This window comes from Chenopodium album, chromosome 22 (genome assembly GCF_948465745.1).
Source record: "Chenopodium album chromosome 22, dcCheAlbu1.1, whole genome shotgun sequence".
Taxonomy (NCBI): domain Eukaryota; kingdom Viridiplantae; phylum Streptophyta; class Magnoliopsida; order Caryophyllales; family Amaranthaceae; genus Chenopodium; species Chenopodium album.
The window spans coordinates 40774100-40788734 of record NC_137855.1 but is presented as its reverse complement, the minus strand read 5'-3'; the positions used below and the strand labels follow the sequence as shown (position 1 = coordinate 40788734).

The following is a 14635-nucleotide window of genomic DNA, read 5'->3' as shown; positions in this document are numbered from 1 at the left end:
ATACATCTTCTGTGTATCAATTAGAAATGCCTTTTGTTAGTTGCATTTTTGTTTAGCTTGAAAGATTTACAAGTCATGTTCTTGGCATTCTTTGTTAAACCTTTGAAGGATGCAATTCAAGAAGTTGATAAAAATTAATTCTAAGAAAAAAAGAAATAACTAAGAGCATGAAAAAGATGATGTTCACCAACTTATAACATATCTTTGATATATAGTTCATGTTTTGGTTGATTACAGTTGACTTAACAATTTGTTAGATTGAAAATAATGCTCTGATAGTATGATACAACTTTTAGTTTAGGCTAAAAAATTTCTTGTTAAATCACAAAAAAGATGGAGATTAGGAATCAGGACGAAATCGAGGACATGACATCAGTAAAAATTGGTTCAATGCATATTGCAGGAAGCAATGGGTTTGGTCATAACATAGACTTCATGTCACAAGCTTATCTCAGGAACAGGAGCTCTGAAATCATCATAGAAGATGATTCTTCGCCTTCAGTGGACCGTCCTCTTTCGATATATCTCAAGGTACTAAACATGATCATCAATTAAAACCCTACTAACAGTAAATTGCAATATGGAGCTAATGATATGCTTTTTCTTTTTTTCATTTTTGAAAGTTTGAAGATGTTGAATACAAGGTAAGATACAATCAGGGATCAACAGCAAACCCAGTAAAAGCAGTGGTATCGAAAATGGCCTCACAACTCAATACAGAACATGACAATTATAAGCAAATATTGAAGGGCATAACAGGAAGTATTGGCCCTGGTGAAATTCTGGCTCTTATGGGTCCTTCTGGTAGTGGTAAGACCACCTTACTTAAAATCATCGGGGGTCGACTGCAGGAAAATGTCAGAGGGACTGTAACTTACAACAGCATTCCTTACAGTGCTGCTCTTAAGAGGAGGTTAGTCAGTAAATTCTAGAATTTATGATCTGATCATTGTAGGCCAGTAATAGTAGTACATTCTTAATGAGTACTCTGAATATTTTCTACAGAATCGGGTTTGTGACACAGGATGATGTGCTGTTTCCACAGCTGAGTGTTGAAGAAACCTTAGTTTTCGCTGCATACTTGAGGCTTCCTAGCAATATGAGCAAGAAACAGAAGTACCAAAGGGTTGAAATGATTATCAAAGAACTCGGCCTTGAAAGGTCTATCTTTTAAAGAATATATGTGACTGATCATACATTAACCTACATGTATAAGCAATTATTGCAATGTATGATGAGTTTGTGATTGATATTGTTCTTTTGATGTAGATGTCGTCATACAAGAGTTGGAGGAGGGCTAGTCAGAGGAATATCAGGAGGTGAAAGAAAACGAACAAGCATAGGTTATGAGATTCTAGTCGATCCATCTTTGCTATTGCTCGATGAACCAACTTCAGGACTCGATTCAACATCTGCCAATAGGCTAGTTCAAATTCTTCAAGGCCTTGCTAAGGTTCTTAATTATTTCATATCAATAATCAATCTTATAATAAATAGATAACTTATAGCATTGGTTTGTGACATATGCATACATTTTTGCTAATGATAGGCAGGAAGGACAATAATCACAACGATTCACCAGCCTTCGAGTAGAATGTTTCATATGTTTGACAAAATTCTCCTGCTATCAGAAGGATATCCTGTATATTATGGCAAAGCTTGGGAAACCATGGACTACTTCTCGTCTTTAAGGTTCACTCCAGAGATACCAATGAATCCTGCAGAATTCTTGCTCGATCTTGCTACCGGACAAGTAAATGGCATTACTGTTCCTGATGAGGTGAAGAAGGAAAATGGCTCCCCTGCATCTGACAAGGCTGTTCTGAAAGTACATAACTCTTGCAAAAGCTCTGTTACATTTTTGATTTTTGGATAAATTAATGTACTTGTAAAGTGTATAAAATGTTTGGTTTTGTTTGATCAAATGGCAGTACATACAAGTCAAGTACAAGATGCTCTTGGAGCCGAAAGAAAAGGAAGAAAATCATAGACTGTCAAGCATACCGGAGCATCTTCGAATAGCCATCCAAGTTAAAAAGGACTGGTCCATGACTTGGTGTGACCAGTTCTGTATATTGTTTAAGAGAACCTTCAAAGAAAGATGGAGGGATTATTTTGACAAATTGAGATTACTTCAGGCACTTGGAGTAGCACTTTTATTAGGCCTTCTTTGGTGGAAATCGAAGAGTGAAACCGAGGCTCAACTAAGAGATCAGGTACATGTACTTATGATTATCCTAGTTTTTGTTAAGAATATGAAATGTATTTCCTACAATAATATCTTTATAACTGGTTTATATACAATATTCAATATGTTTTACCTTGAGAAAATTTTTAATTTAATTTGTCTAGGTTGGTTTGATGTTCTACATATGCATTTTTTGGACATCCTCGTCGATTTTTGGAGCAGTTTATGTATTCCCTTTTGAGAAGATTTACTTGGTGAAAGAACGAAAAGCAGACATGTACAGACTAAGTGTGTACTATGTTTGTAGCACACTTAGTGATTTGTTAGCTCATATACTCTACCCTACTTGCTTCATGTCCATTGTTTACTTCATGGCCGGGTTCAAGAGAACTGTAGAGTGCTTTTTCCTTACCCTCTTTGCCATATTACTCATCGCGTTTACTAGTCAAGTAAGTTGAACTTTTACTAAACATAGAATTAATTTATCGCGTTCTCTTTTGAATGTTGATTTTTGTTGATTTACTAGTATTAACTACTGATCGAGTTTATAACGAATGTACATTTTTTTTGTGCAATCGATTAGGGGGCTGGAGAGCTTTTCGGAGCAGCAGTTTTGAGTATTAAAAGGTCAGGAATGATTGCTTCATTGATACTAATGTTGTTTCTTCTCACTGGAGGCTATTATGTTCAGGTATGTAACTTTTATTTTAGAATTACCCAATATTAAATACTCGTCTTAAACAAGTTAGAAAATAAAGGTTACGTTACATACACCTAGACTTCTTGCAACACGTAATGTGTATCATAATTTGATAGTAGTATGTATTGATTTATTGTTGTTGTTATTGTTATTGTTATCGTTGCAGCATATACCAAAGTTTATGAGATGGTTGAAGTACGTATCGTTTATGTACTACGGATTTAGGTTACTATTGAAAGTGCAATACTCAGGTGACCAACTATACGAGTGTGAAAGCAGTGGAGGATGTAGGCCTCTTCAGAGCTCCCCTTCCTTTGACACCGTCAACTTAAATGGTGGTTTGCAAGAAGTTTGGATCCTTCTAGCCATGGCTCTCGGCTATCGGGTACTCGCATACATTAGCCTCCGGAAAAGAATCAATTCTTGCCACCTTTGATCATCTAGATGTACTACTAAAACTCTTCTTCTAGACTGATTGATTACTTAACTGTCAAATTGTTGGTAGGATAAGTGTACGATTAATGATAGAGAATATACGCACAATTATATTTATTCTATTCGTCCATTATTGTCAATTTATTTATGGAGCGTACGTCAAATAAAGATGTTTATGGGTCGTGCTATGCCAATGTGCTTTGGGGTTAGCTAGGCCAGACAGATGACCTAAGTGTCATACCAAAGCTATTTTTTTTTTAGTGAGTTTTGTCGTGTCGTGCTAGGTTGTGCTATTCTTTGTCATGCTCCCGAATAAAGGCAGCCTAGGCCGGCATGCACGTACAACAACATTTTTTTTTTTTGGTGATCTGATGGGATGTGGTGATACTGCGGACGGCTAGTCCGGCTTAGTGCTATCTTTAAAACTAATCTAACTATATTTTAATTCACTGTTTTTGGCAAGTTGAGTTTCCAAAAGTGCAAAAAATTAGACATTAAGCTCACACTTGATCAATAACGTCTGCAAACAGTTTGATTTATGCTGTTATGCATGTTAATAGTCATGAAGCACTAATCTTGGATGTTTGTGAGTTGGCCTTGCTTTACATCCAACCGACTTGATCTATACATAATCATCTTTTATGTAAGGCATGCAATGCACCACACTAGGGAATTAAACTAAGAAAACTATACTACGTACTTAAACCCGAACTAGATCCAATTGAACTAATAATTCCATAATCCAAATTTCATAATTCAATTCCGTATCCATTTTCATGAAACCTAACTAGCGATTAATAAAAAAATTAATAACCTAACTTATGGAAGCAGTTGGCCACTATATGTACAATGATGCATGATTCGTTACGTATGAGTAACTACTAATGCAATATTAGCTGATTATTCCAATATTATAATGGAAGTTTCGTAGAAAATTCCTAAGATGACAAAGGCCTGACTTCTGAACAGATTGCACAATCATGATGTCAGATTAAAAAATAAGGACAAAATGTTACTACTGCTGAAGAATTTAGTATAGATGATATTGAATTTTTTGTATGGATGTAGTGATCTATAAATGGCTAAACAATGTATCTTAGGCTCTTAGCACATGCTACGGGGCTGCCCCTAGTTCCGTCCGTGCTCAAAGTAATTGCTCGTGCTAAATCGAGAGCCTAACCACATACAAGTCTAGCTATGTTCCATCTTGAAATGGTTAAAATAACTCGATCATTAGATTTTATATGAGATTACCTAGTCTCAATGAGACTTATTTTAGGACAATCAACTTGATTTGAAGTTCAGAAAGGTTTCATCCTAAAACTAATTGATAATAGATGAAGTAGTCTACCAGACTAATTAACATGTCAGTTGTACTCTTTTCTTTTCTTTAATGTTTAACGTCGTGTATAAATGCATCCTTATGTTTCTGAGTAGTGAGTACCAACTAGGCAACTAGATAGCTTAGCCAGCCGAGCTCAAATAACATGGCTCGTCGAGTCAGGCTACTTGTAACAAGATTAATCATCATATCCTTTGTTCATCTAAGTGTTCCATCATCTGATACATACATCAATTAAGCAATATGTGATTAAGTACTGCTATAAATTAGGCCATCTTAGAGCTGTATGATAAAAGCATAAAACAATGATCTACCTACTTTAACATAAGAAAATCATTTTCTTCTGGCCTAGTAAGGTCCAAAAAGGAAAATTCTTGATAAACATCATCTTGTCAAATTGTAGGCTGAACATATTATGGAGTACCTTTTTTTCTTATGTATTGTATTTATATGCTACCAGAATATCCTAAAACTACAACACACAAAATTTCTTGAGAAAAAAAAAAACCCGAAAATGGGCTCATATTCTTGTAATGTATCTAATAGATATATGGAGTCATGTAGCAGTACTGTCCCATGGAGGGAGATGTTTCAATCTGCCTCGTTTCGTATGCCTAAATCTGATCCTTTTTCTGACACTGAAACAACTGATCATGTACTATCTCCTAAGGATCATGCTATGCAAACAAAAGGATTAAGCGCGATTCATGTACCAGAAGCAGCTGGCAGAAGTTCATGTTCTTCTGAGGTACATCTTTGTAGGCTTACATTATAAGAGTTAGTAGTACTAGCTACTTCATAACACTTCTCATAACATTTTAAAGGGCTGATCTTATTTTCTATCTATGTCAATGACTTCAGTCTCAACATGTACTTGAATTCAAAATGTTTATCACTTAAATTATTTCTTTCTATTCCCTTTTTCTGTCCTGTTTCGAAAACACACACAACTTTCATAAGAATCATAACTATATAGACCGAAATTGAGCCTAAGAAAGCCTATTAGTTTAGGATTGATAATTGACAGCAAAATACAAGAACAAACTACCATTGGTTAGTTTGATTTCTATGAAATACTGAATTTGTTCCTAGCTAGTTTAATTTTTAAAAAAGTCGAAAGAACTTGATATGTTTACTGCACTTAAATGAGGTCTATGAGTTCTACATGAGTAGAACTTCGTATTTAGTCATGTACCTTGTCTTACCTCCAGGATCAAATTGAGAAGGAACATAACACTAACCAAAGGCATAATGGCTTGCAAAAATGCAGATTTGTGGGTTGAGTTCTTCATCTGTTCCTTGGCAAGTCATGTTTCGGACTGCTTCATTCAGCAGGCCTTATATATTTTCTCGAAACCAAAATCCAATCGTCGAGGATAATGCAGCAGCTACAGAGAAGGCAGGACATGATATTCTAGCAGAATCTAACCTCATAGAAATATCACCTGATGAAAGAAATGTTACAGGAAGCACTTCAGAGCCTTCAGAAAAAATTACTGAAAAAATAGAAGCTAAGCAAAGAAGTTGTTTTGCTTCTGATGCTTGGATATGGGTTGCAGTCTATGTTACCTTAGGACAAGCAGCTGTGACAGTTTTGATTTCCCTATCCTACGGAGTCTCAAAATTACTCGAAGAATACATACGACCAATTATATGGGCATCCCTTTGCTCGATTCCTTTAAGGGGAATCCAAGACACCCTTGTTGAGTTCTGGTCTGAACCTCTTGCAGCAGGACTAACTGATGCAATTTTAGCAGTACCAGTGGCAATTTTACGAGCTTTTGCTGGAACAATAATTGATGCTCGCGATGTATTTTCTTGGGTTTTCTATGGAGAGAACAAGCTCAAAGATGTAAGGCCAGAGAAAAATGGCTTCATAAGGTTGGTCCGAAGGCTGGTTTCATTCAGTCTCTTTGTGTTTGCTTATGAGCAGATTGGAAGATTTGGGGCCTTCACTCTCATTGGATTAGGCTTCATGCTCAGCTCGAATCTCTCAACTTCAACAATCTCTGCAGTTTCTTCGTTAAGAAGTGACAGTTTTCGCCAAAGGAGCAATACTTGTACACAACAAAACAAGGTAAATAATCCTAATCTTAATAAGATTAGCAGGGTTGTTAGTCAAGGGATATTAAGCAGGCTGAAAACAATCTTAGCAGTAGGACTAATCATCGGAATGATCATCGGAAGCTTAGCTGGTTTGATGTTCTTCACTTACCAAATTGGAGCCGAGGGAAAAGATGCAGTGATTTCGATAAAATTCCAAATTGAAGAGAGCAACTATGCAGAAAACATCTTCATTAAGAAATGGATACAGGAGAATCATGCCATGGAGTTGATGGATTGGTACACTTCTGAATGCTATGAGACATTATTACATCAGATTGATAAATTCGCGTATAAATACAACTTATCAGAATTCATTGAAGTAATCAAGCATTTTGCCATCACTCCATATGTCGATGATTTCCCTGAAAATTCATCCATTTTCTTTGGTCCTCCTAAGGCAAGAAAGTACACATTTAAGCTGAGAAATCTGATGGAAAAGCCGGTTCTTAATAAGGCGAAATGCCTTGCAACTCAAGGGATGGATTTATGGTTCTGGGTACTGACAAACAGCAAGTTCCTGTTAGATGGAAGTGCACATTTTCTGCTGTACATAGGACATGTAATGGTCTCAGGAGCAGCAGGAATAATGCAATTTCTGCTACAATCAGTAGTATTTTTCTGGGTCTTGTACTACCTTCTGACATCAGATTCTGGTGGGGTGACTGAGCAAGTAATGAAGGTTCTTCCCCTCCAAAAACACGTCAAAGACCGATGTGTCGAGGCCTTAAACAATGCTATATCAGGAGTGCTTTTGGCAACAGCAGAGATTGCCTTCTTTCAGGGGTGTTTCACTTGGCTTCTTTATAGACTGTTTTCGGTACATTTTGTTTACATGTCAACTATGCTTGCTTTTATCAACCCTTTGCTTCCAATTTTTCCTGCTTGGCTTCCGACATTGCCCGGTGCTGTAGAGTTAGTGTTGGATGGAAGATATTGTTTGGCAATCAGCTTTTGCATAACTCATATATTGGTGTTGGATTTTGGAGCATTCGAAATTGCAGAATCTGTGCCCGGTTATAGCACCTATCTTACTGGTGTTAGTATCATTGGAGGCATGACTTTGTTCCCTTCTGCATTAGAGGTAAAATTTACTGATCAAATTTTCCTTATTCTGTTACTTGTTCTTGTTTGAAACAAACATATGTACCTTAATACTTCATGTTAGAAAAATGAGTAGATAAAAGATTTACTTGCTAATTCATGTAACTTGATTCATCATTTTGCTTAGTTAATCTGACATTATTTGATTTTAGTTGTTAGAATACGCCTCCAAGACTTTATCAATTAACTTAATTGACTAGATGACGTTATTTTATGATCATAAAAGCCAATGTCAAAATATGATATAGACGAGTGTAACAATAATATGAACCGGTGTTATCTTATAACTTAAGAACTCTACAAAAATTGACAATTTTGCTGCTTACTATTTGGGGAAAAGGGTAGGAGTACTGTTATTTGTAAGTTATTTTCTTGCATTTTGTGGTGATTACAGTTGACATGTGATGCTGAGTTGCTGAATGCTTAAGTTTGAGCATGTTAGCTTTCTGATATAAACTAATTGATTAATGAAGGTTAGCTTAACTATGAAAAAAGATACAGTAATTAGACTAGATTAAACCCTTAATAAATTTTGACAATGAAACAGCATAATAAATTAATAAGAGATATTCAACAAAGCCTAATATCTACATCAACCACTTTCCCCCACCAAAAAATAAATATAATCAAACAATCTGTCCTTCAACTCCTCACATAATAAAACCAATCATTTTGTCTCTTGCTAATCAATAATTTCCAACCTCTTAAATGATTACTCAAAATTTTAACTATGAAACAATGAACATTACTTGTTCATATGAACGTGATAACTTGCTAAATTCATTCTTAACGCATTGTTGAATTCGTTGATAGTTAAATACACTATGTTCGCAAAACTTTAAAACTGCGCAAACACAAATGAGACAAACAAATAGAACCGAAGAGGCAAAAGTCATTAATTAATTAATTTTTATAATTTTCTAAACATCATATTGTGTCCACCCAATCAAATTCCACCCCTTAAATTGAAAAAAAAAAAAAAAAAAAAAAAATCTCTCTCCTACTTTCTTTTTTTCTTTCTTTCATTCTCCATAAAAAAAAAATTCAATCTTTCTACCAATTTGATCATCATCTTTCCTAAATGGAACTTGTCCCATATTCAGACCCAAATGACCCTTCTTCTTCTTCCTCCTCCTCCACCCCACCTTGGCAAGACATGTTCCGATCAGCCTCTCTCCGAAAACCCACCTCCCCACAACCTCCACCACAGTCTACGGCGGGGCGTGAGACTCACGCGCCGCCGCATTCATCTCTCTCCGGCGACCCCCAAGTCCGGCTAGCCATGTACATAGCCATGGCACACGCCTTCCTCCTTTTCTCTCTCCTCACCGTTTACGGCGTTTTCCGGCTCCTCGAAGGCTACCTTCGCCCACTTCAATGGGCCATCCTTTGCTCAATCCCTTTACGTGGGATTCAACGAACCCTAGTTTTGTTCTGGAAAGATCCATTGCAAAAGGGTTTCACCGAAACGATTCTCGCAATACCCGTTTCGATTTTCCGGGTTTTCGTTGGTACAATCGTTGAGATCCGAGAGCTTGTGTTCAAAAGGAAGGAGAAGAAGTCGGATTCCGATGAACGTCGCCGGAATCGTCGCCGGAGAAGTGGGTTTTTCCGGTGGTTAAGGTGGTTGTTGTCTTTTAGTATTTTTGTTTTGGTTTATGAACGATTTGGGGTTTTTGGGGCAATTGGGATTTTAGGGTTTGGGTTTTTGTTTAGGGCTAATAGTGTTGATTCTACAATGGATGCTGTTTCTAGTTTTAGAAGTCAGAGTTTTAGGAGAAGTAGGGTTAGTGCTTTCTTTAGTCGTGGAATTTTGAAGAGATTGGAAACTATTGTTGCAATTGGCTTGATTGTTGTGATGATTGTTGGGTTCTTAGCTTGTGTTATTTTCTTTTCGTATAAGATTGGGGTGGAAGGGAGGGATGCCGTTTTCGGGTTGAAATCTCATGTAGAGGAGAGTAATTATGCTGAAAGAATTGGGTTTAAGAAATGGATGGAAGAGAATGATGTTCCTGGGATGGTTGATAGGTATACTACTAAGTTTTATGACACTGTTTCAGAACAGATTGATGGGTTGGCAATGCAGTATAATATGACGGAGTTTGTGGCCGGTATCAAGCATTATGTGATTAAGCCGGCTAATGCAACTGGCCGGTCTACTGAGTTGATGTCGCCTTCTCCTTATGCTGAGAAGCTTATAAGTTTGAGGATGAAGTTTAAGGATCGAGAGTGGTGGGATATTTATACTGATATTGATGCTATTGCTAGGGAGCTAATTGCTAGTCGGGTTGATTTAGTTGAGAAGGTGAAGGGTTTTGCTGTGCAAGGACTCGATGTTGGACAGCGTGTGTTTTCGAGTAGTAAGTCTGTTCTTGGTGGAGGTGCTAAGTTTATGTTTACTATTGTTGGGTCAATCGTCTCTGGAGCTGCAGGTTTTATTAACTTTATATCGCAGTCAATGGTGTTCTTTTGGGTTTTGTATTACCTTATTACATCGGATTCTGGAGGTGTGACTGAGCAAGTGATGCAATTGCTTCCTGTCTCGAATGCAACTAGAACTCGGTGTGTTGAAGTTATTGATAAGGCAATTTCCGGGGTTATGCTTGCAACTGCTGAGATTGCTTTTGTTCAGGGTTGTTTAACTTGGCTTCTGTTTAGGCTGTTCTCCATTCATTTCTTGTATATGTCCACATTACTTGCATTCATTAGTCCTTTGTTGCCCCTTTTCCCGCCATTTGTAGCAACTGTCCCTGCTGCTGTACAGTTTGCATTAGAGGGTAAATACATACTGGCAATTTGTTTATCAGTAATTCATAATGTGCTCTTGGATTATGGGGCTTCTGAGATCCTGGAGGATATACCAGGTCATAGTCCATACCTTACGGGGCTTAGCATTATTGGTGGAGTGGCATTGTTCCCGTCTGCTGTTGAGGTAAAACTAAATTCGGGGTGGAATTCTTCTAATGCATCTTCATATCTTGTTACTGACTTACTAACTTGCTTATCAGCTATATGCATGTCAACTGTCACAATTAGCTCAGACTGTTGCATTTTCTGCTGGGGAATCTTGTTTTCCATAAATTGCATAATGTAGTTTTTATGATCATCAGTGTTAAGCGATTATATGATTTTTGAACCATTGAGGTCTTTGTGTCGTAGAAAGTTACCCATAGCTTGAAACTTTTACTAATGAGGTAACTGGCGTGTGAAGATAATGTGATCAAAGGAGTCAGAGACATAATTTACAATTCTACTTCATATTAAAGTTGCAGCAGTAGTTTGAAATACTGATCTACGCATTACTGATTCGTTGGCTTTACATGGATTTTATATTCGTGAATGTGCCAACGTGATGGGTTATCTTTTCTTGTAGGTTTTGGTGCTTAAATGTTGCTTTCAAGTCCTATGTACTGTGGTTAATATTGGTATTTCTCTCATACTGAATCAATGTTTCTTTTGTGATGCAGGGAGCAATAATGGGACCTTTAATAACAACCGTTGTTATTGCCCTTAAAGACTTGTATGCTGAGTTTGTGCTGAACGAAACAATGGAAGCAAAGGAGAAGAGTAGTGAGTAAAATCAAATTCAGATTCCATCTGAGTACCGCCCTCAGTTATGAACAATGGCTGATCTACTCATACCAGTCTGTCTAGTACATGATTTCCAGGAACACGTTGCTCAGAAAATATGATCCGTTTTTGGGAGGATAATTTATTTGGCAACTTGATCGAAAGCTGTGTCGATCATTGTTGTTGTAATTTTAAGGCAGTGCATTTGTAAATTTGTATTGTTTGTTTCATAGTCTGTTTTCAATTTTTGACAGTTTTGAGTGGTATTCAGGTCTCCCATTTTTGCTGTACCTAAAGGCTAAAGCCATTCGAACTGAGGTCCTTCCAAACTTATGTTGTAAAGAAATCATAAGAATACAAATGTATTATTGTTTTACAAGTTTTCCAATGTTGATAAGTTGTGTTTATAATTATCTTTAATTTGCTTCTATGCTAGGGGACTAAGGGCGTATGATATTGTGTTACATATCCTTGGTTGAAGCTTTCATGTTTGAAGTTTGTATGTTGCCCAAACATTTTCTAAACTGGTTTTACCAAGACTTTAACTCTACTCGAGTCAAAATGCTAATAAAGTAAAAAAAAAAAAAAAAAAAACATGTTTAGAACGGAGTAATAAGGGTTCATCTTCAACTACTAGTCAACTCTTTCTTTCATTGATTAAATCAACTTGCACAAACTATTAATAAAGTTCCACAAACAATTAGAAAAGTTCCACGAACAATTAGCCTTTAATTTTGGATTTTTTTTACCTTTTTTCGTCCGGAAATAAAAATTGCCGTTATGCTAACCATGGTCCCTAATGTCCCCCGAAAGTCCAATTGGGTGGGTGGATGAAACCATCCAATTTGCCTTAAAACAGTCAATTTACCCGTTTTCGTACTTGCACCATTTTCGTGAACTCAAGCTTACCACGGACATTTTTGACAACATATGATGGTCATATATGGTTCCAAACGTCATTATATGACCCTAAGATGTATCCCCTACGATCTCAAGACGTTTCGCCACCAAGCCCCGTAACATCAAAAATTCCTCAAAAACTGTGGATAATAGCCTTCAATTTTGGAATTTTTGACCTTTTTTTGCCCGAAAAAAAAAAATTTCCGAGATGTTAACCATGGCCCCTAATACCTCCCGGGTGTCCAATTGGGTGGGTAGAACCATCCAATTTGCCTTAAAATGGTCAATTTACCCATTTATTTACTTGCATCGATTTCGTGAAATCAAGCCTACCACGAACATTTTTGACAACATATAATGGTCATATATGGTTCCAAACGTCATTATATGACCCTAAGATGTATCCCCTACGATATTAGCCACCAAGCCCCGTAACAAAAAAAATTCCTCAAAAAGCGTGGATAATAGCTTTCAATTTTATTATTTTTTGACCTTTTTTCACCCGAATTTAAAAATTGCCAAGAGATTAACCATGGTCCCTAATACCCTCCGGGAGTCCAATTGGGTGGGTGGAACCATCCGATTTGCCTTAAAACGGTCAATTTACTTGTTTTCGTACTTGCACCGATTTCGTGAACTCAAGCCTACCACGAACATTTTTGACAACATATGATGGTCATATATGGTTCCAAACATCATTATATGATAATAAGATGTATCCTCTAGGATCTCAAAACTTTTTAACACCGAGCCCCGTAACATAAAAAATTCCTCAAAAATCGTGGATGAAAGCTTTCAATTTTGGAATTTTTCGATTTTTTCGCCTAGGAAATATAAATTGTCGAGATTTTAACCATAGTCCCTAATACCCACCGCGAGTCCAATAGGGTGGGTGGAACCACCCAATTTGCTTAAGACGGTCAATTTACTTGTTTTCGTACTTGCATAGATTTTGTGAACTCAAACCTACCACGGACATTTTTTACAACATAAAATGGTCATATATGGTTCCAAACGTCAGTATGTGACCCTAAGATGTATCCCCTAGGATCTTAAGACTTTTCGCCACCGAGCTCCGTAACGTCAAAAATTCCTCAAAAAACGTGGATAATAGCCTTCAATTTCGGAGTTTTTTTTTACCTTTTAATGTCAGAAATCAAAATTGTTGAGATATTAATTATGGTCCCTAATACCCTCGGGGGGTCCAATTGGATTGGTGGAACCATCCAATTTGCTTTAAAACGGTCAATTTACCTGTTTAAGTACTTGCACCGTTTTCGTGAACTCAAGTCTACCACGAACATTTTTGACAGCATATAATGGTCATATATTGTTTCGAACAACTTGATATGACCCTAAGATCTATCCCCTAGGATCTAAAGACTTTTCGCCACCAAGCCCCGTAACATAAAAAATTCCTCAAAAAGCGTGGAATATATCCTTCAATTTTAGAATTTTTTTACCTTTTTTTGCCCGGAAATAAAAAACTGTCGAAATATTAACCGTGGTCCCTAATACCTTCCGGGAGTCCAATTGGATGGGTGGAACCACCCAATTTGCCTTAAGACGGTCAATTTACTTGTTTTTGTACTTGCACAGATTTTGTGAACTCAAGCTTACCACGGACATTTTTGACAACATATGATGGTCATATATGGTTCCAAACGTCATTATATGACCTAAGATATATCCCCTACGATCTCAAGACGTTTCGCCACCGAGCCCCGTAAAGTCAAAAATTCCTCAAAAAGCGTGGATAATAGCCTTCAATTTTGGAATTTTTTTGACCTTTTTCTGTCGAAAATAAAAATTGTCGAGATATTAATCATGGTCCCTAATACCCTCCGAAAGTCCAATTGGGTGGGTGGAACAATCCAATTGGCTTTAAAACAGTCAATTTTCCTGTTTTAGTACTTGCACCGTTTTCGTGAACTCAAGCCTACCACGAACATTTTTGACAACATATAATGGTCATATATTGTTTCAAATGGCTTGATATGACCCCCCTAGGATCTAAAGACTTTTCGCCACCGAGCCCCGTAACATAAAAAATTCCTCAAAAATCGTGGATGAAAGCTTTCAATTTTGGAATTTTTCGATTTTTTCGCCTAGGAAATATAAATTGTCGAGATTTTAACCATAGTCCCTAATACCCACCGCGAGTCCAATAGGGTGGGTGGAACCACCCAATTTGCTTAAGACGGTCAATTTACTTGTTTTCGTACTTGCATAGATTTTGTGAACTCAAACCTACCACGGACATTTTTTACAACATAAAATGGTCATATATGGT

The 14635-nt window shown here is 36.9% G+C and overlaps 3 protein-coding genes across 3 annotated transcripts; all 3 read left to right on the top strand.

The window, feature by feature from the left end:
• Nucleotides 1-333: 333 nt before the first annotated feature.
• Nucleotides 334-3324, top strand: LOC145606225 (ABC transporter G family member 26-like). The gene is made up of 9 exons (XM_081662265.1): nt 334-531; nt 624-913; nt 1006-1161; nt 1270-1453; nt 1550-1828; nt 1932-2216; nt 2353-2637; nt 2772-2879; nt 3055-3324. Exons 1-9 carry the CDS (start codon nt 334-336, stop codon nt 3322-3324), a joined length of 2055 nt encoding a protein of 684 aa, XP_081518391.1.
• A 1891-nt stretch (nt 3325-5215) lies between these two features.
• On the top strand, nt 5216-8299 carry LOC145604474 (uncharacterized). The gene is made up of 3 exons (XM_081660358.1): nt 5216-5413; nt 5936-7852; nt 8267-8299. The coding sequence occupies exons 1-3, from the start codon at nt 5216-5218 to the stop codon at nt 8297-8299; spliced, it is 2148 nt and encodes a 715-aa protein (XP_081516484.1).
• Nucleotides 8300-8848: 549 nt separating this feature from the next.
• On the top strand, nt 8849-11862 carry LOC145605945 (uncharacterized). The gene is made up of 2 exons (XM_081662013.1): nt 8849-10804; nt 11340-11862. The coding sequence occupies exons 1-2, from the start codon at nt 8954-8956 to the stop codon at nt 11448-11450; spliced, it is 1962 nt and encodes a 653-aa protein (XP_081518139.1). The 5' UTR covers nt 8849-8953; the 3' UTR covers nt 11451-11862.
• The last annotated feature ends 2773 nt before the right edge of the window (nt 11863-14635 follow it).